Source organism: Taudactylus pleione, unplaced genomic scaffold, assembly GCF_031769625.1.
Source record: "Taudactylus pleione unplaced genomic scaffold, aTauple2 ptg000414l, whole genome shotgun sequence".
NCBI lineage: Eukaryota > Metazoa > Chordata > Amphibia > Anura > Myobatrachidae > Taudactylus > Taudactylus pleione.
The window spans coordinates 238,628-259,953 of record NW_028284816.1 but is presented as its reverse complement, the minus strand read 5'-3'; the positions used below and the strand labels follow the sequence as shown (position 1 = coordinate 259,953).

General features: G+C 47.7%; 1 protein-coding gene across 3 annotated transcripts in view; it reads right to left on the bottom strand.

The window, feature by feature from the left end:
- Positions 1 to 21,326, bottom strand: part of UNC93B1 (unc-93B1 regulator of TLR signaling) — a 70,548-nt gene that overhangs the window by 15,369 nt on the left and 33,853 nt on the right. For all 3 annotated transcript variants that reach the window (XM_088447060.1, XM_088447062.1, XM_088447061.1), the window contains exons 4-5: positions 19,903 to 20,056; positions 9,981 to 10,142 (exon numbers count right to left, since the gene is read on the bottom strand). In XM_088447060.1, coding sequence (XP_088303186.1) covers positions 9,981 to 10,142; positions 19,903 to 20,056 — 316 coding nt within the window. The remainder of the gene's footprint in view (positions 1 to 9,980; positions 10,143 to 19,902; positions 20,057 to 21,326) is intronic.

Sequence of the window (21,326 nt, the reverse complement as noted above, 5' to 3'; positions counted from 1 at the left end):
CAGAGTATGGAGAAGGAAAGGAACTGCTCATGATCCAAAACATACCACCTCATCAGTGAAGCATGGTGGTGGTAGTGTCATGGCGTGGGCATGTATGGTTGCCAATGGAACTGGTTCCCTTGTATTTATTGATGATGTGACTGCTGACAAAAGCAGCAGAATGAATTCTGAAGTGTTTTGGGCAATATTATATTCTCATATTCAGTCAAACGCTTCAGAACTCATTGGACGGCGCTTCATAGTGCAGATGGACAATGACCCGAAGCATACTGCAAAAGCAACCAAAGAGTTTTTTAAGGCTAAAAAGTGGAATGTTATGCAATGGCCAAGTCAATCCCCTGACCTGAATCCGATTGAGCATGCATTTCACTTGATGAAGACAAAACTGAAGGGAAAATGCCCCAGGAACAAGCAGGAACTGAAGACATTTGCAGTAGAGGCCTGGCAGAGCATCACCAGGGATGAAACCCAGCGTCTGGTGATGTCTATGCGTTCCAGACTTCAGGCTGTAATTGCCTGCAAAGGATTTGCAACAAAGTATTAAAAAGTGAAAGTTAGATTTAGGATTGTTTAGTTTGTCCCATTACTTTTGGCCCCTTAAAAAGTGGGAGGCACATATAGAAACCGTTGTAATTCCTACACCGTTCACCTGATTTGGGTGTAATTACCCTCAAATTAAATCTGAAAGTCTGCAGTTAAAGCAAATCTTGTTTGTTTCATTTCAAAGCCATTGTGGTGGTGAATAGAGGCCAAAATATGAAAATTCTGTCAATGTCCCAATATTTATGAACCTGACTGTATGTGTATATATATGAGAGAAACAGAAAAAAAATTATATACAGTATATGCACGATGGAGTTAGTAAGCAGCAGAGGGAATAAGGTATATAGAGATCCTTAAGCTATGCTTTACTGTGATGCCCAATCATCAATTGTCTGATATATTGTATTAGCAAATTAGGGCATCACACTAAGCAGTATTCATCAATGTATATCACAATGCCTGCACGCTGGACAAATTAAATTGTCTTGTGTGTTTGCTGGGATATTAATGTGGTCTTATGATATAAGACACAGAGGTTAAGAAACTGGTTATACTGAATTTAATGTGTATTGAGATATCATCCAACAAGCTGAATTTGGGTTACCTGTCTTTTCTGCATGATGGATAAATGATTAAAATGCTTGTACTATATAAAATTATACATTTACGGTACATCATATCGATATAACATCAAGGGTGTTTCCATTGTGAATGACTGCATGTGTAAACCAGAGAGTCTGATTGTTGAAATAATTTACATACCTATATGTCATGATATAGGTGATGCACATTGATGGTATAAGATTTCTCAACTAAATTGAGACTTAAGGGTTAATGTGATTTCCTGCTCACACATTTGATGACACATATTAGTTAATTGTGCAGAGAACATGGTGTGATTTATGGTATAGCACAGAGGTTCCCAAACTCAGTCCCCAAGGCACCCTAATGGTACAGGTGTTAAGGATAACCATGCTTGGTCACAGTTGACTTCATTAGTTACTCGGGTCTTTTGATTAAACGATCTGTGCTCAACCATGGATATCCTTAAAACCTGTACCTGCCTTGAGGAACGAGTTTGGGAACCTCTGGCATAGCATATGGATATGGTATAGACTCGCCGCACCTGACTTTTGAATCACACTGTATTATTCTCTACCTGGTATAATAACCATATGAAAGAGAATATTGTCTATATTTCGCAGATGCAAAATGTATTTATGTTATTGGATGTTTTTAACAATGTTTGTATTGTTCACTCAATTTAACTAGCGTTTAATAAAACTTATATTGTATATGTAAAACATGTCACCTTCAAGTGTCCTGGTCTTTTTCTCTCTTTTGGTCAAATACTATTGATACATGACTCAGGAGAGCACCATTGACCAATATTGCCTGTGGTCAAGGACACTTTTGGTTTATGATTATAAATTGTGTAAGCTATCAGTTAAGTTAGTTAGGGAGATATCTATATATATATTGTGACACAGTCAGATTAGGGGTCCCTCTCCTGGGTAGGGGACTCCTTCCTTACACACACACACAGCAGCAGGAAAGCAGCACACCAGTCTGGAAGCGAGTACAAGCTGGTCGGTGCCAGTCTTTATTGTACAATGTCAGAAATAACATAAAGAAAACATAAACATAAATCCTAGCCCTGTCGGGGCACTAGCTTCACAGGTAGTTCCCTCACTACCAGAACCTGGCAGGGCCTAATGCCCTCGCCAGCAACAAAACACAGCACAGTACTTACAGATAGGTTTTCCAAGTGTCTCTGAGCAAACTCCCTGTCTGCTCTCCCAGGTGAGACACTCAGCCCTAAACACACTAGGCTTATATTGGCCACTCTCAGGTGGAAAACTAACAAGCCTGTTACCAGGCTGCGAGAACCAAAACCTGGAGTGGCCGTGGGTGGAGCCCTCCCTCTCCTCTCACCCACAACCCTCAGGTCCCAAACCGGCTTTTCAAAAAGCCGAAACTCAAGCCTGCTACACTGCAGACTTTCTCCTGGGGGTTTAAAACACAAAAGACAGGAATCTGGGACAAATGCACCTGCCACAGACCACTTTACCAGTGATCCTATCACATATCCCCCCCCTTTGTTTCGACCTGTGGGGCGGAACAACTGAAGCCCCCAAACAATGAACGCATGACAAGGCGTCAGCATTGGCCAGCTGGCTTCCTGGCCTGTGTTCCACTGAAAATTTAAAAGTTTGTAACGCCAAGAACCATCTTGTAATTCTCGCATTACTGTCCTTATTTTCAGACATCCACTTCAGAGGGGCATGGTCAGTGATCAATTTGAACTTTCTTTCGACCAAGTAGTACCTGAGAGCCTCTAACGCCCACTTTATGGCCAACGCCTCCTTCTCCACTGTGGCATAGTTTCTCTCATGTACATTCAACTTTCTGCTAAGATAGAAAATAGGGTGTTCCTCACCCTCCTTGTTCTGGGACAGGACCGCTCCTATACCTACTTCTGATGCATCGGTTTGTACTATGAATTCCCTTTTAAAATTAGGAGTCATCAGGACTGGTTGGGAACACAACGCTACTTTCAACTCCTGAAAAGCTTTCTCTGCCTCAGGACTCCATTCTACCATGACTTTTTGTTTGCCTTTGGTCAGGTCAGTCAGTGGGACTGCCATGGTGGCAAAGTTGGGTATAAACCTCCTGTAGTACCCCGTAATTCCCAAGAAGGCTCTCACCTGCTTCTTATTCAGAGGCCGTGGCCAGTTTTGTATGGCATCAACTTTATTGAGCTGAGGCTTTATCAGGCCTCTGCCAATGGTGTATCCCAGATATTTTACTTCCTCCATGCCTAGACAACACTTTTTTGGGTTGGCTGTCAAACCTGCCTTATAGATGGAGTCCAACACTGCTTGTACCCTGGGTAAGTGAGACTGCCAATCAGGACTATGAACGACCACGTCATCCAGATAAGCAGCCGCATACCATCTATGGGGCCTTAGAATCCTGTCCATCATTCTTTGGAAGGTAGCAGGTGCCCCATGTAGCCCGAAGGGCAACATCTTGTACTGAAACAAGCCCTCTGGCGCTGAAAAAGCTGTCTTTTGTTTGGCGCTCTCGGTTAACGGTACTTGCCAATACCCTTTGGTTAGGTCAAGAGTGGTTAAATACCTTGCCGTCCCTAGTCTCTCAATCAGTTCATCCACTCTTGGCATCGGGTAGGCATCGAATTTTGAAACACTGTTCAACTTTCGGAAGTCATTGCAGAAACGCACACTCCCGTCGGGCTTTGGAATCAACACAATGGGACTTGACCATTCACTATGTGATTCTTCAATAACCCCTAACTCTAGCATATCGACACCGATTCTCTTTGTGCTTCTTGTAACCTATAGGGCTTTAGATTAACTTTAACCCCTGGGTCAGTGATGATGTCATGTTTAATGACCGAGGTTTTCCCAGGTACGTCAGAGAACAGCACCCTATTTCTAATCAGAAACTCCTTGACCTCTTGTTGTTGAATTGCAGACAGGGTTTTTGCCACTGTCACTTCGGGAACTAAGGGCCCTGGACTTGCTGGAGGGTCTTGGACGGCCGACAGTAACGTTCTATCTTTCCAGGGCTTTAACAGATTTATATGGTATATCTGTTCCGGCTTTCTTTTCCCCGGCTGGTAAACTTTGTAATTGACCTGCCCCACTCTTTCTAAGATTTCAAAGGGCCCTTGCCATTTAGCCAAAAGTTTATTTTCCACAGTGGGAACCAATACTAACACTCTGTCCCCAGGAGCAAAGCTGCGTAACCGAGCATTGCGGTTGTATACCCTCTACTGTGCCTGTTGAGCCTGTTCCAGGTGCTCTCTCACTATCGGCACTACCGCAGCAATTCTCTCCTGCATTTGAGAAACATACTCAATCACCGTTTTGTAAGGACTAGACTGCCCCTACCATGCCTCTTCGGCAATGTCTAGTAACCCCCTTGGGTGTCTCCCATACAACAAGTCGAAGGGTGAAAACCTGGTGGAGGACTGGGGAACTTCTCTTATGGCCAACAATAAATACGGCAATAAGTAATCCCAATCCCTACCATCCTTGTCGACCACTTTCCTAAGCATGTGTTTTAACGTCTTGTTAAACCTCTCGACCAGCCCATCGGTTTGGGGGTGATAAACCAAAGTTCTTAACTGTTCGATTTTGAACAGGCGGCATAACTCTTTCATGACTTTGGACATAAACGGTGTACCCTGGTCAGTTAGTGTCTCCTTAGGCATACCCAGCCTGCTAAAGACATGAACTAGCTCTCTGACAATGGTATTGGTTGACGTATTGCGCAACGGGATCACTTCCGGGTACCTGGTAGCGTAATCCATTATGACCAGAATATACTGGTGTCCCCTGGCAGACTTCATTAAGGGTCCAACCAAATCCATCGCTATTCTTTCAAACGGCACCTCTATAATAGGCAATGGAACTAGTGGACCCCTAAAATGTGGCCTGGGAGCACGATACTGACATTCAGGGCAGGCTGCGCAAAAGTCAGATACCTCCTTATGAAGCCCGGGCCAGAAAAACCTCTGCATTATTCGCTCAGTGATTTTCTCTACCCCTAGATGGCCTGCCGTTATATGACCATGGGCCAGATCCAACACTGTTCTTCTGTAGGCTTTGGGAACTATTAGTTGTTCCACAACATCTTCCCCCTTCTTAGTCACCTGATATAACAAATCCTGCCACATTGCCATGTGGGGATAGGACAAAGGACTATCAGGGTCTACGGGTTTACCATCAACTACTTTTAAATTCTCCCTGGCTTTTACCAAAGTAGGGTCATTCAACTGCTCCACGGCAAAGACCTCTCTTCTGACCTCTAAATCAGGCAGACGATCACCTGGCCCAACAACACTTCCCACCTCAATGGGAGGCACATCAGTTGGCGGGCCACTGTCACGCTCCGCATTCTCTAGTTCGCCAATCATAGTAGAAAAAGGGAATAACTCTGACTCAGAAGAAACTCCCTCCTCCACTACATCGACAACCTTCTCAAATGGATCGGGGTTGTTCACCTCTGGAACAAAACGGCTTTCCCACAACTTCCAGAAGTGAGCAAAGTCTCTCCCCAATATTGCATCGTACATTAGACCATGTACCAAACCTACAGAAACTATAGCAGAACCACATGGTGTCTCGATGTTCACCTCGGCAGTAACATAATATTGAGTATCCCCATATATGCAGGTCACACCAACAGTTTTCCCCTTACGCCTCAAGGGGTTCACCAGCTCAGCTTTTATAAGTGTCACCAAGCTACCAGAGTCTAACAGTGCCTCTACTCGGTTGCCATCTACAGTGAGTACACACATGTGCTTATCAGTCTCAGCCTGCCGGTCAGCCGTACAGGCTGTCTGTGCAAAGAAAGACCCCCTGCGGTAGACATGAGCAGTATCACATTGCATAGGTTCAGTTGTAAGTGCACAATTAGCGGCAATATGGCCGAAGCCACCACATCGGAAACACTGAGTCATATTAATGTCTAGTCGTTTACGGGGCAAGAACCTTCCCGGCCTGGCAGGCCTGTCTCCAGGTTCTACACCCTCAGTCTTAAGTACATTCCACCGCCCAGCACCCTTCTCCCCTGGAACAGTCTTACCAGTGTCTGTGGGAGTTCGCCAGTGCGCCATCGGGGCTCGGTGGGGCATACTCATCAGCTCCTCAGCCGCCACGTACCTCTCCACCAGCTCGACCAACTGGTCCGCGGACTTAGGGTCTGCATGGCTCACCCACTTGCGCAGAGTCACAGGTAATGATCGCAGGTACCGGTCCATCACGACCCTTTCCACGATCTGTGGTCCCGTCAGCGTCTCGGGCTGTAGCCATTTTGAGGACAGATGGACGAGGTCATGCATCTGTGAACGTGGAGGCTTGTCCTTATGGAACTCCCAACGGTGGACCCGTTGGGCACGAACAAAGGTGGTGACTCCCAAGCGAGTTAGGATCTCCTGTTTTAGTTTTTTATAGTCCTTGGCATCAGCCAGGCATAAGTCGAAATATGCTTTTTGTGGCTCCCCAGACAAAAAAGGTGCCACCAGACTTGCCCACTGCTCCTTGGGCCAACCCTCCCTCTCGGCCGTTCTTTCAAATGCGGCGAGATAGGCCTCCACATCATCGCCCGAAGTAATCTTTTGGAGGAAGTGACTGGCTCGTATGGAGTGAATGGGGGTGGGAGGACCAGTAGTAACCTCTCTGGGCCTGGCGACCAGGTGCTGTTCACCTCTCTTATGGCCTGGCTGTTTTCCGCTAAGGCCTGGCGGGTTTCCTCGATGGCGACCTGTTGTTGCCTCTGGGCTGTCTCCAAGGCCAACAGTTGCACCCTGGTGGATTCCTGCTGAGCCCTGGTAGATTCCAGCTGAAGTTGGTTGGTCTCCTGCTGAAGTTTGTTCGTCTCCTGCTGAGCTCCTGTAGCTTGGAGCAAGGCCTTAATAATTTCCTCCATTTTGTCCTGGGGTGTAGGTTGGAAGCTGAACCTTGCCTCTCTGAGCATTGGCTGACGCCTCCTCTATGGGACTCCAAGGACACAGTGTTATTTCCACACTCACAAATTGGGTGTCTGTCCCTTTAATTTTTAAATGGAAAGTTTTCCTCTTGCTGCAACTTCAGTGTGTGTGGATGCCAGCATTCTCCACCATATTGTGACACAGTCAGATTAGGAGGTCTCTCTCCTGGGTAGGGGACTCCTTCCTTACACACACACACACAGCAGCAGGGAAGCAGCACACCAGTCTGGAAGCGAGTACAAGCTGGTCGGCGTCAGTCTTTATTGTACAATGTCAGAAACAACATAAAGAAAACATAAACATAAATCCTAGCCCTGTCGGGGCACTAACTTCACAGGTAGTTCCCTCACTACCAGAACCTGGCAGGGCCTAATGCCCTCGCCAGCAACAAAGCACAGCACAGTACTTACAGATAGATTTTCCAAGTGTCTCTGAGCAAACTCCCTGTCTGCTCTCCCAGGTGAGACACTCAGCCCTAAACACACTAGGCTTATATTGGCCACTCTCAGGTGGAAAACTAACAAGCCTGTTACCAGGCTGCGAGAACCAAAACCTGGAGTGGCCGTGGGTGGAGCCCTCCCTCTCCTCTCACCCACAACCCCCAGGTCCCAAACAGGCTTTTCAAAAAGCCGAAACTCAAGCCTGCTACACTGCAGACTTTCTCCTGGGGGTTTAAAACACAAAAGACAGGAATCTGGGACAAATGTACCTGCCACAGACCACTTTACCAGTGATCCTATCACAATATATATATATATTATATATATCTATATCTGTATCTAATATATATATATATATATATATATATATATATATATATATATATATGACACTAAGCTGATGTAATATGTCCTATTCTGGTTCGGTTTATTCTTGCTATTTTCTTCTGTGTAGTAAACAACCAAACGATCATACATTTTCATGGTAATTAAACATAATAAGTTTATGCCTTTATCCTACATTTTGCTTTCCACAATCTCTCCACTACCTCACATCTTCTCAACATACTATTCACTCATCCCCGACATCTCACAACTCATAGCTGGTATAGTTACTAAACTGCGGGATTTTAGAAGTAGAGATGTTGCCCATAGCAACCAATCAGATTTTACTTATCATTTATCTAGCACCTACTAGCAGATAATGGCTAGAATCTGATTGGTTGCTATGGGCAACACCTCCACTTCTATAAACCTGCACGTTAGTAAATATACCCACTAAGGTCAATGCACACACAGATGTAGTCCATCTAAAAACGTGTACAAAATGTAATCAGCTGCAGCCTAAAAGACGATGAGACTGAGAAATTGAAAAGTGGATAACACTTACATATATAAAATAACCTTTAAACAGGAAACATAGCTCATTTCTCAGTTAACAATTGCTGTTTGAAACCTATTTATATCTGCACATTACAACATGGAGCAGATAAATTAGACACGAGCTGCCAACGGGACCTGAAATGTGCACACATAAGTGAGATTACAGCCGCTGATTTCTGCTCGCACCTCCATGGGCTGTTAGAGAAATATGGCGAGAGACACATCCAGCGAAGCTGCTGGAATCTGTTCCAACAGCAGCTCATGAGTAATAAAATCAGCCTCTATAATTACGGTAATACTATACCATGGCTCCCAACATTTAAACTTGTTAAGAAGGGGCAGGTCCGAAATGGGGCGTGGCTTGAGTAAAAAGGGGCGGAGGCTACACAAACAGGGCGGAGCCTTGCGGCTTCCCCCCGTTTTCGTCACTTTGGGGGGGTGCCCAGCAGTCTCCGAGACGCTGGGCAGTCCCCAGGCTCTCCCTACATCTGTTCCCTTCCTGTACACCCGTGAGCGGTTTGTGTTCTCCTCAACTTCCCCCCCCACCGTGGGACACTGCGGCCCGCGGGCGGGACAACGGGAGAGTCCCAGAAAAACGGGACTGTTCCGCTGGAAGCGGGACAGTTAGGAGGTATGCTATACTAAGGGGTATATTTGCTACAGGTCGATTTTAATCTAGATCAATTGATGCATATACACATATACTAACAATTTTTTTTTTTTAATTGTTAGTAAATGTGTGATATAGCCAGGGGCGCTGAGAGCCGGGCCTGGCTCAGAGGAAGGGGGCGTAGCCTAATCGTGGAAGACATGGCCATGCCCCCTTGAGGGGATAAAAACTAGTTTGCGCTGTATGCTGGGGAGGGGAGGGGGGTGCTGAGCCCCTCAGCTCGACGCAGATCCATGGGGAGGGGGCGCGATCAGAGTGATCGCTCCCCCAACAGGCAGAGGAGACTGCTGCTGCTGCAGCGAGCAGTCTCCCACTGCAGTGCAGCCCATCACATGCTGTTGTGTGCTGGGCTGCCTGTAAGATAAGAGGGGGGGGGGGGGGCAGCGTTGAACCTGGGCCCCTCCAGCAAGCCTGGGCCTGGGCAATTAGTACTCGCTCCCCCCCCCTCTTGGCACCCTGGATATAGTCTCAGAAACACAACATCAATGTTGATCGATTTAGATTGATTAAAATCAACCTTTAGTAAATATACCCCCAAATTTCTCCAGCTGTCATCTGACTAGTTCTGAGCCAATCGGGGCCAGAGCTATTGTGTGAGAATACTCCACTCAGAATCGACTCACCTTGCTTCCCACTGCATTGTGGGAGGTGGCGTTTGTTTGGTCCCTGCCTAATAATGACATATGTAATACATAAATCTGTGGCCATTCTATGATCACATAAGTTTAGCATGTGAAAAGAGTAGGGTGGGTGGAAGGGTTATAGGCAACAGGATACCCCCCTACCCCCAATTTGTACATATTGTATACAGATGTAGATAGTACAAAACACTTCTGTAGTCAGGAGGATGGTTCATTTTACAACATCTAGTGTCTCCCATTTTTAGGGGTAACCATTACTGGGGTCTTTAACTTGTACCATTTACCTGGTTATGTAGTTCCCTATCGACGCCCAGAAGGGAACAATCATGACTCCGATGACGGTCGCTGAAGGGACAAGTGTGTAATATCTTTCCCAGTAATTTGTTGAAACAAACAAAGCATAGATTCCGGAGGAAAGGAACAGCATCCATTTTGTGCCAAAGAACCTGCAGATTGGGAACACAGTACCACTGTCAAGACACAATACTCTAACTACATAATGCCAATGGTGACATTATTAGTTTTATTGAAAAAGCTCTGACATAGGTATTGCTGTACATTTAGGGAATCATCACACAAATTAAACTTGATGTTATGAAATCAAATAACAGAAGTTAACGACGGACCTGCACAAAAGAGCTTATGATCGAAGGGCCTTTATCAGCGCAGGTATCTGCGCAGGCACCAGACCCATCCTGCGCATGTGCAGCACGGGTCATGCGTGAACGCACGCAGAGCAGCAGCAGACTGTCATTGATTGACAGTCTGCTGCCGTTTGGGGGCAGGGAGGGGACGGCGACGGCCTCCAATAGTAAATGAAGGGATCTTCTATTGAACTATGGGAAAACATTGATTGCGGCCATGAGACACTACCACAAGGGTCTCGTCGCAAGCCCGATGGTTGCGATGGTCTTGACCATCGCGACCATCACCTGGCCGCTCGCATAAGCTGTGGGTGGTCACCTACAGCTATGCGAGTGGCCAGGAGGCCGTCTTTAAAAAAAAAAGGGACGCCCTGATTCAGAGCGAGCGCTCTCAAAGAGCATCCGGCTCTGAATCAGGCCCAGAATCCAAAATCGATATTTAGTAAATATACCCCCAGATCTGAATCCAGGATCCACTTTGTGGCTGTTTAGGACATAAGTCTATCTGTTGTGTATACAGTGATATATATATATATATATATATTTATATATATCCATATATTTGTTTAGAATCATTTATTATTAGAATAGGTTTCGACATGTCCCCCTGTTGGTCCCCTGCTTCGCCCAGGATAATATGAGATATGGTAAGAACTTACCCTTGTTATCTCTATTTCTACGAAGTCCATAGGGTTCCACAGGATACCTTGGGGTATAGGTGTGACGTCAGTCGCAGGGCACCAAAGAGTTAAGCTTTCAGCCTCCCAGGATGCACTAGGTCCCCCTCCTATACCCCGCCCCCGGGCCAAGGCACCTCAGTTAGTTACCAAGCCATAGGCCGGAGGAGGAGAAGGAAGAGAGAGAACAAAGATCTGGACACATACAAGAATCACATTCTCACCAGAGGGAGACGGAAAACCGGTGACCAGAGCAAAGCCCATCTGCAGCACAGGTGCGACAGGGCGGGAGTCCTGTGGAACCCTATGGACTTCGTAGAAATAGAGATAACAAGGGTAAGTTCTTACCATATCTCATATTTTCTACTTCAGGGTCCATAGGGTATCCACAGGATACCTTGGGGATGTCCCAAAGCAGTATCCTTTAAGGGTGGGGACGCTCCTGTGCAGAAAGGAGAATCCGCCGCCCGAAGGAAGCATCCTGAGAGGCGAAGGTGTCAAACCTGTAATACCTCACGAAGGTATGGACAGAAGACCACGTAGCAGCCTTGCAGATCTGAACTGCCGAGGCACCACGTCGAGCTGCCCACGAAGGACCCACAGACCTAGTGGAATGAGCCTTCAGAGAAGGAGGGACCGGTAGGCCTTCATGAAGATAAGCTTCAGAAATAGCCATACGGATCCAGGCTGCCAAAGTTTGCTTTGAAGCAGGCCAACCCTTTATACGGAAGCCATAGAGGACAAACAAAGCGTCCGACTTCCTAAACGAAGAAGTGCGGTCAACATAAGTCCTTAAGGCCCGCACAACATCCAAAGAGGCCTCACCCACGGAAAGACCCGGTGAGTTAAAGGCCGGAACAACTATTTCCTCGTTAACATGAAACTGGGAAACAACTTTGGGAAGAAACTCGGGCCGAGTGCGGAGCACTGCCCTGTTCCCATGAAAAACCAAGAAAGGGGGTCTACAAGAAAGAGCCCCTAACTCAGAAACACGTCTGGCCGAAGCAATGGCCAGAAGGAAAACAGTCTTAGCTGTTAGCCATTTAATATCCACTGAGCCCAGTGGTTCAAACGGCGGTCCTTGGAGAGCCCTCAGGACCACAGCCAAATCCCAAGGCGCCACAGGTGGAACAAAGGGCGGCTGAATACGGAGAACACCTTGCATAAAGGTGCGCACATCCGGGATTGTAGCAATCCTACGGTGAAACCAGACAGATAGGGCCGAAACCTGTACCTTCAAAGAAGCAAGGCGAAGCCCATGATCTAGTCCCGCTTGCAGGATGGCGAGAATCCGAGACAGACGAAACTCCCACGGTGCATAACCTCTCGGTCGACACCACTGGAAGAACGTATGCCACACGTGATGGTATATCCTCGCGGAAGACGGTTTCCGAGCTCGTAACATGGTACGCACCACAGAGCTGGAAAACCCCCGGGACCTCAGCATGGCCGTCTCAACAGCCACGCCGTCAAAGACAGCTGAGTCAGGTCCGGGTGAAGACAAGGACCCTGAGACAGAAGGTCCGGTCGTAGCGGCAACCGCAGAGGACTGTCCACGGACAGACCCTGAAGGTCTGAGAACCAGTGCCGTCTGGGCCACGCGGGAGCTATCAACAGGAGCGTCCCTCCTTCCTGTTTGAATTTCCGGATTACCCGTGGAAGAAGGGAGACCGGAGGGAACAGGTATGCGAACCTGAACGTCCACCGGACGGACAGAGCATCCACCAGAGACGCCCCTTCGTCTCTTGTGCGAGACCCGTACACCGGCAACTTTTTGTTGTGCCGGGACGCCATGAGGTCGATTTCTGGAAGACCCCACCTGTCCACCAGTAGTTGAAAAACGTCCGTGTGCAGGGACCATTCCCCTGGATGAACGTCCTGGCAACTTAGAAATTCCGCCTCCCAATTTAGCACTCCCGGGATGAAGACCGCTGATATGGCCGGAAGATTGCGCTCCGCCCAAACCAGGATCCGAGAGACCTCTACGAGAGCCGCCCGACTGCGAGTTCCTCCTTGCCTGTTTATGTAGGCCACGGTGGTAGCGTTGTCCGACTGGACCTGCACCGGGTGACCCTGGAGAAACCGCTGTGCCTGCAGGAGAGCATTGAAGACCGCACGGAGTTCCAAGATATTTATTGGAAGCTCCGCTTCTGTCGGCGTCCACCTGCCCTGGAACAAGTGTGGACCCGAAACTGCTCCCCAGCCCCGAAGACTGGTGTCCGTTGTCAACAGGACCCAATTTGGAACCCAGAACGGACGTCCCTTGTTGAGGTGGGTCGTCTTTAACCACCACGCAAGGGACAGGCGAACCTCCGGGGTGAGCACAATTGTCTGGAACTTCAGAGACTGAGGCAGCCCGTTCCACTTGGACAGGTGCTGCAGAGGTCTGGAGTGAAACTGGGCGTATTCCACCATGTCGAACACCGACACCATGGAGCCCAGTAACCTCATCGCCGAGTGTAAGGACACCCGGCGGCTGTGCAGACAACTGCGCACCCTTGACTGTAAAGCAGAGATCTTGTCCTCCGTCACGAAGATCCTTTGCTGTCCCGAGTCCAATAAGGCTCCAAGATGCATAATCCTCCGAGACGGGATTAGAGTGGACTTCTGCCAGTTGATTAGCTAGCCGTGCCGTTGCAGCAGTGCAATGGTCAGGTCCAAGTGGTGTAACAGGAGCTCTGGAGATCCTGCCACCAATAACAGGTCGTCCAAGTACGGCAACATGCGGACTCCCTGCAGCCGCAGAGAAGCCGCCATGACCGCCATCACCTTGGTGAAAACACGTGGTGCTGTCGCCAGGCCAAAAGGTAACGCCCGAAACTGGAAGTGGTCGCTGCGGATTGCAAACCGAAGGAACTCTTGATGGCGCAAAAGAATAGGGACATGCAGGTAAGCGTCCTGTATGTCCAATGACACCATGTAGTCCCCAGGTTCCAGCGCCAGAATGATGGACCGTAGGGTCTCCATCCGAAACCTCGGGACCCGCAAAGACTTGTTGAGTGCTTTGAGGTTGAGAATCGGACGATATGACCCATTGGGTTTCTGTACCAAAAATAGATTTGAATAGAAACCCTGGCCCCTCTGGGAGAATGGAACAGACACTATAACTCCAGCCTGGAGCATAGTGTGCAATACCTTCCGCAGCTCCGTAGCCTTGTTCCGGTCTGATGGTAGACCCGTGGTGAAGAATCGAGCCGGGGGTCTGTGCCGGAAGGAGAGGGCGTACCCGTGGGAGACCACCTCCAGAACCCAAGTGTCTGTCGTAGTGAACGACCAACACCGGGAGAACTGCAGCAGGCGGCCTCCCACCCTGGGATCCCCCAAGGGGAGACCCGGACCGTCAGGCCGCAGGCTTGTCATCTGGCTTGGGGGCCGGACGTCTGGTACTCCATGCCTGTTTCCGGGGCTTGACCGATTTCTTAGGGCCAGCCTGTCGAGGAAACGACTGTGGTTTGGGCCTGCCCTGGGCCCTAGATGACCGAAAGGACGATGGTCCAGAACCAGAAGGAGCAGCGGCCGACGGGAGACAAGCAGATTTGGCTGCCGCCAGCGTGGCCACAATCTTATCCAGATCTGGACCGAAGAGAACTTCTCCGGTAAACGGCAACGCTTCCAGACCTTTCTTGGAATCTGCGTCCGCCTTCCAGGATCGCAGCCACAAGGTGCGACGAGCAGCTACCGCTGCTGAAGAAATTCTAGACACCAGAGTACTAATGTCTAGAGCCGCCTCGTTGATGTAGGTGGCCGAATCACGGAGATTGCCAATCAACTCCGCCTGTTCGGCCGGACAGTCGGATTCAAAAGAAGCCTCTAATGAATCCGCCCAGCGCTCCATCGCTCTGGCAACCCAGCAAATGGCCATAGCCGGCCGTGCTGCCCCCCCTGCAAGGGAATAAGCGGACTTCAGGCAGATTTCTACCTTGCGGTCCGTAGCATCCTTAAGGGAGGACATGGATGGCATCGGCAATGTGGCACTACGGACAAGACGGGTCACGTGAGAATCCACCTGTGGAGGGGATTCCCACTTAGCAAAATAATTATCCGCGAACGGATAAGCCACCGCCAGGCGTCTCTGCGGCTGGTATCTTTTGCCAGGTTGTTTCCACGCCTCCTCTAAATGGTCCACCAACTGACCCGAAAGAGGAAAGACTGTGGCATCGCCCTTCACATCTTTGAAAAAGGCATACTTAGATTTAGCCGCTGGGGGAACTTCGTCCTCAATCACCAAGGCTGTGCGGACCGCCCGAATAAGTCCAGGAATATATACTTTGGACTTAGCATCAGCGTCCTTAGTATGGAGAGGTTCCTGATCGTAAGGATCCAGAATCTCCCCATCATCAGACGTCCCTTCTTCATCCTCATAAGGAGCGGACAGAGACGCCACCGGCCTTTTATGAGGCCGCATCACAGACTCCCCTTGCAACACATCCGATAAGTGCTGTACAGAACTCGTCAGGGAGTTAACCCACGCTGGCTCCTGAGAACCCGGGAGCGGGGAAATAGGGAGACTGTGGGGTACCACCAATTGTCGTGGGAACCCCTGCATGGGTGACGACACCACAGACTGCTGGGACAAACCCATCGGAGTAAACGCGGGCTGCGGAGCTAACTGGCCCACTAAAGCTGTTAACGCCTGAGCGAAACAAGCCCAGGGCGGCTCCTGTACCGGTGCTGTAACCGTAATAGGCCGCGCCATGGACAAACACTGCCGGCAAAGGCCCTCCGCACTACCCTCCCCCTCCGCTAACGGTACTTTGCACGTGGTACACTGTAGCCGGAGGGGAAAATCACTTTCAGACATGATGGCACCACGTATGTGACCTCTCTCACCAATTAAGTATTAAATAGGCGAGAGATCACCCTGCAGCACCGCACCGCAAGGGCTTTAGCAGAAAGAACAGGGACAGTAATAAAGCTGACAGTTTAGAGAAGAAAAGTTACAGGCAGCGCTAGCACAGTCACATACAATGCAGAGAAATAACAATTCCTGCACTAACAGCGCTGATCACTCAACTACACAGACACAGGGCCTGGTAGGACACAGCGCTGCATACACAGACCTGAGCCACAGCGGAGGAGAGGTATGCGGGGGGACCCAGACCACGATGCTTCCTTCCAGACTTCCAGCAGCGTTCACCATGCGTTGCAGAGAAGATGGCCGCCGAGGAGCAGAGAGAAGCTGGCCTGGGGGAGGAGCGCTGACACAGGGCCAGTCAGCACAGTGCAGAGAGGGCTGTGTGCAGCGGGGGAGGCGCCGACTGTGAGACAGGGAAGGCGCGCTCCCCTGGCATGCATTTAACCCCTGGGACGCCGCAGCGCTACCGCTCTGCTGCGGTCCGCTGTCCCAGGGGGTAGTGGAAAGCGCAGGTTCAGTACCTGGCTCCACGCTGCAGCCAGTCCCCAGGGAGCCCCCTGCCTGGGGACTTAGGACCATGTGACCAGCGGGGACCCACCGCGGGACCCCGCTGCTTACCTTTGTCCCCCTTGGATCCGGCCATGGTCCGGAACATCTGGGGTCACCGCTAGCTGTGACCCCAGATGCTCACCAGCATCCCCGGATCGGTACCGGCGTTCTGGTACCGGCGGGGGTGTAGGGAAGACAGCATGGACGTCAGGACTGACTGTCCATGCTGTACATCCAGATGTGCAGCCACAGCTGCACTGAAGAAAGCTTCAGGGGCTCTTCTAGCCCCCACTCCGACAGGTGCACCCGACGCCGGCCGGGCACCAAACTAAACTGAGGTGCCTTGGCCCAGGGGTGGGGTATAGGAGGGGGACCTAGTGCATCCTGGGAGGCTGAAAGCTTAACTCTTTGGTGCCCTGCGACTGACGTCACACCTATACCCCAAGGTATCCTGTGGATACCCTATGGACCCTGAAGTAGAAAGATACATTTTGCTTTTGGCATACATAATAATTTAAAAAAAAGCAAAGGACACCTCCGTGGCTTCTGCCCTGGTTCCCTCTGTCACTGAGACCTCTGTTTTTCCCAATGCAGATTCATCCTCTATGGCAGATTGGATAAAACACTTGATTTTGGCTTCGTAACGATCTCTGCTAACACCTATTTGGAAACACCTTCACTTTCCTTTGGGGTGCTCATCACGGACCATCTCATCCTCGTCACGGAGTCACTCGGGTTTTTCATACCATGGGGAAATTTGCCCAGACTTCATTTCATGATTTTCAGTCTAAAGTTTTCCTCTCCCAAACTCTTCATTTTTACTACATAAAAATGGAGGGATTCAATCGTAGCTTAGGTCACCTAGGGCTTGCAGGCCATTTGAGAGACTATACCAGTAGAATCCTGACAGGCAGGGAGCTATTTTTCTTCTGCAGCAGATAAATACTAAGTGGAACCTTAGTAGTCATCATCCCTACTAAGCAGAACCTTAGTGGTCATCATCAGTACTAAGCAGAACCTTAGTAGTCATCATCCGTACTAAGCGGAACCTTAGTAGTCATCAGTACTAGGCAAAACCTTAGTATTCATCATCAGTACTAAGCGGACCCTTAGTAGTCATTATCAGTACTAAGCGGAACCTTAGTAGTCATCATCAATACTAAGCGGAACCTTAGCGGTCATCATCCGTACTAAGCGGAACCTTAGCGGTCATCATCCGTACTAAGCGGAACCTTAGCGGTCATCATCCGTACTAAGCGGAACCTTAGTAGTCATCATCAGTACTAAGCGGAACCTTAGTAGTCATCATCAGTACTAAGCGGAACCTTAGTAGTCATCATCCGTACTAAGCGGAACCTTAGTGGTCATCATCCGTACTAAGCGGAACCTTAGTGGTCATCATCCGTACTAAGCGGAACCTTAGTGGTCATCATCCGTACTAAGCGGAACCTTAGTGGTCATCATCAGTACTAAGCGGAACCTTAGTAGTCATCATCAGTACTAAGCGGAACCTTAGTGGTCATCATCCGTACTAAGCGGAACCTTAGTGGTCATCATCCGTACTAAGCGGAACCTTAGTGGTCATCATCCGTACTAAGCGGAACCTTAGTGGTCATCATCAGTACTAAGCGGAACCTTAGTGGTCATCATCCGTACTAAGCGGAACCTTAGTAGTCATCATCAGTACTAAGCGGAACCTTAGTAGTCATCATCAGTACTAAGCGGAACCTTAGTGGTCATCAGCCGTACTAAGCGGAATCTTAGTGGTCATCATCCGTACTAAGCGGAACCTTAGTGGTCATCATCAGTACTAAGCGGAACCTTAGTAGTCATCATCAGTACTAAGCGGAACCTTAGTGGTCATCATCCGTACTAAGCGGAACCTTAGTGGTCATCATCAGTACTAAGCGGAACCTTAGTAGTCATCATCAGTACTAAGCGGAACCTTAGTAGTCATCATCAGTACTAAGCGGAACCTTAGTGGTCATCAGCCATACTAAGCAAAATCTTAGTGGTCATCATCCGTACTAAGCGGAACCTTAGTGGTCATCATCAGTACTAAGCGGAACCTTAGTGGTCATCATCAGTACTAATGGGAACCTTAGTGGTCATCATCCGTACTAAGCGGAACCTTAGTAGTCATCATCAGTACTAAGCGGAACCTTAGTAGTCATCATCAGTACTAAGCGGAACCTTAGTAGTCATCATCAGTACTAAGCGGAACCTTAGTAGTCATCATCAGTACTAAGCGGAACCTTAGTAGTCATCATCAGTACTAAGCGGAACCTTAGTGGTCATCAGCCGTACTAAGCAAAATCTTAGTGGTCATCATCCGTACTAAGCGGAACCTTAGTGGTCATCATCAGTACTAAGCGGAACCTTAGTAGTCATCATCAGTACTAAGCGGAACCTTAGTAGTCATCATCAGTACTAAGCGGAACCTTAGTAGTCATCATCAGTACTAAGCGGAACCTTAGCAGTCATCATCAGTACTAAGCGGAACCTTAGTAGTCATCATCAGTACTAAGCGGAACCTTAGTGGTCATCAGCCGTACTAAGCAGAATCTTAGTGGTCATCATCAGTACTAAGCGGAACCTTAGTAGTCATCATCAGTACTAAGCGGAACCTTAGTGGTCATCAGCCGTACTAAGCAGAATCTTAGTGGTCATCATCCGTACTAAGCGGAACCTTAGTAGTCATCAGTACTAAGCGGAATCTTTCCAACTGGCTTGGGAGAGTCATGTGGGGGCCTCGCTAGACAGGGAGGATAGGCCGAACATCAGTCAAAGAATTGTAAAATCGTCAATTAATGTGGTGATTAAAGCTGTTATAAGCGTTATACTTGATGGTCCCTGCTAAACTTCATGCCATATACCCCCAACTACCTGACTTGTGTTGGCGACAGTACATTGAACGGGGCACATATTTCCATATTTTGTGGGAGTGTATATTGGAATAAAGGTCTGTCCCTTATCACAAGGGTTACATCTATTCATCTCACACCTGACCCCTTTCAGATCTTGATACACAAGCCTATCTCAAAGGCTCCTAAGGCCTCAGATAAACTGATTAGACTCATATGTAATGTGCTCAAATCACAGCTGGGTAACGACAGGAAGTATTCCTGCTGGGAACATGTCCATCTCTTTCTCTCTCCTTCTGGTAGCTTGCTACCTCATACTTGTTACCCCCCTCTACCTCTACCACCATTGTAGTTCTCTACTTCATAGTCCCTACCCCACCTAAATGCATATCTGGGTTTCTTTCCTTTTTCCCAATCCTGATCCCATTTTAAAATGATTGCAGTTCCGTGTTGGAGAGTTCATGTTCCTTCCTGCTGTATCACCTTGTTTTGTTGTTATGTCTCCAATGTTATTTCATGTACCAAATCTGCTGCCGAAAATAAAATTTATCAAAAATTAAAAAATGCAATAGCCTGGATGCACACTAATATTGCCATGCCGATGTATAGCCACCAACCTGATAAGAACAGGAGTGTACAGCAGGGCAGCGATTGGGGTTACATTGATTCCCATAAGCATCTTCTTATCAATGTCCTGCAATCCCATGTTGCCATATTTCACATCTCTGTAAGTTTCATCATAATGCAAGATCAGCTGCATCTGGAGGAGCCCTGAAATAAAGAGGCGCTAAGTGTCATCAGACTGTTTTATTATATAGTACATTATTTAACAACGTGGTGCAAAAAGCATAAGTGTTGAGTAATCAACAGTAACCAATTGGGCAAGCAGAAATGTGCGATAAGTACTGATTTTGGGGACTGTAGATGGGTTTAGCCGCTTTACGTGGGTAAACCCTGTCTCTTTGGGCGCGATATATGTAATAACACATGGGTACTCAAAAACAACTGAATATCGCAATCCGATCTTTCGTCACTTTAGACGGGAGATAAGGTGTGATAAAACAATTGAAACGTAGCCACGGGTTTATTTAATAAGCGCTGAAATCTAAAGAGGCAATGCTTTTGCTAGTGGCGTTCTGCTAGTAAAATCATTGTACTTTTAAATCTCGGGCACAAACACGAATGGAAACAACAGGTTTTAGAACCTGGCACTTAATAAATAAACACTCATTAGCCTGCTTTAGAATAAGAATTAATAAAAATACATATAGGATAGAAAATGCTAAAATGACATAATAATGGGATAATGAAAATAAAAAATAAAGAATAAAAATATATATATAAATAAATTAGAGAATTGCTTCAACTAAGACAATAAAAAATGAATAGGAAAATAAAAGCAATTTCCTATTCATTTTTTATTGTCTTATTTTCCTATTCATTTTTTATTGTCTTAGTTGAAGCAATTCTCTAATTTATTTATATATATATTTTTATTCTTTATTTTTTATTTTTATTTTCATTATCCCATTATTATGTCATTTTAGCATTTCCTATCCTATATGTATTTTTATTAATTTTTTGAGTGTCTAATTTACTATTTACTGTGGTCTTCTTATTAAATATTAGTATCTTTAGCGCCTGTCTATCTGTGCTTTCGATTTCTTGGTAATTGTTGGGAGGGTCCAGATTCCTCCACCTCTATGATGGCTGCTTTATACTAATTAATCCCCTGGTCCTCTACACACTCCCTACATTTATCCTGGTCCACTGAGGTGGTTATAGTCCAGCGCCTATTTTTTGTCTGTGTGCTTTAGAATAATCAATATATTTAGAGTAATTTACTGTATTCTTTAAATTGGTATGGGTTTGAGTGCATGCCCTACTCGGGTGTAGTAGGTATTACCGCCGGACGCATGGTCGGCGGGTCAAATCCCGACAGTGGCAGCCCGCCAAGGGTGAAAATCCTGATCGTCCCTTAGGTAAGTATCGCTAACCTAATTCTACCCCCTAACCCACTCTTAGGGATGCCTAACCCTAA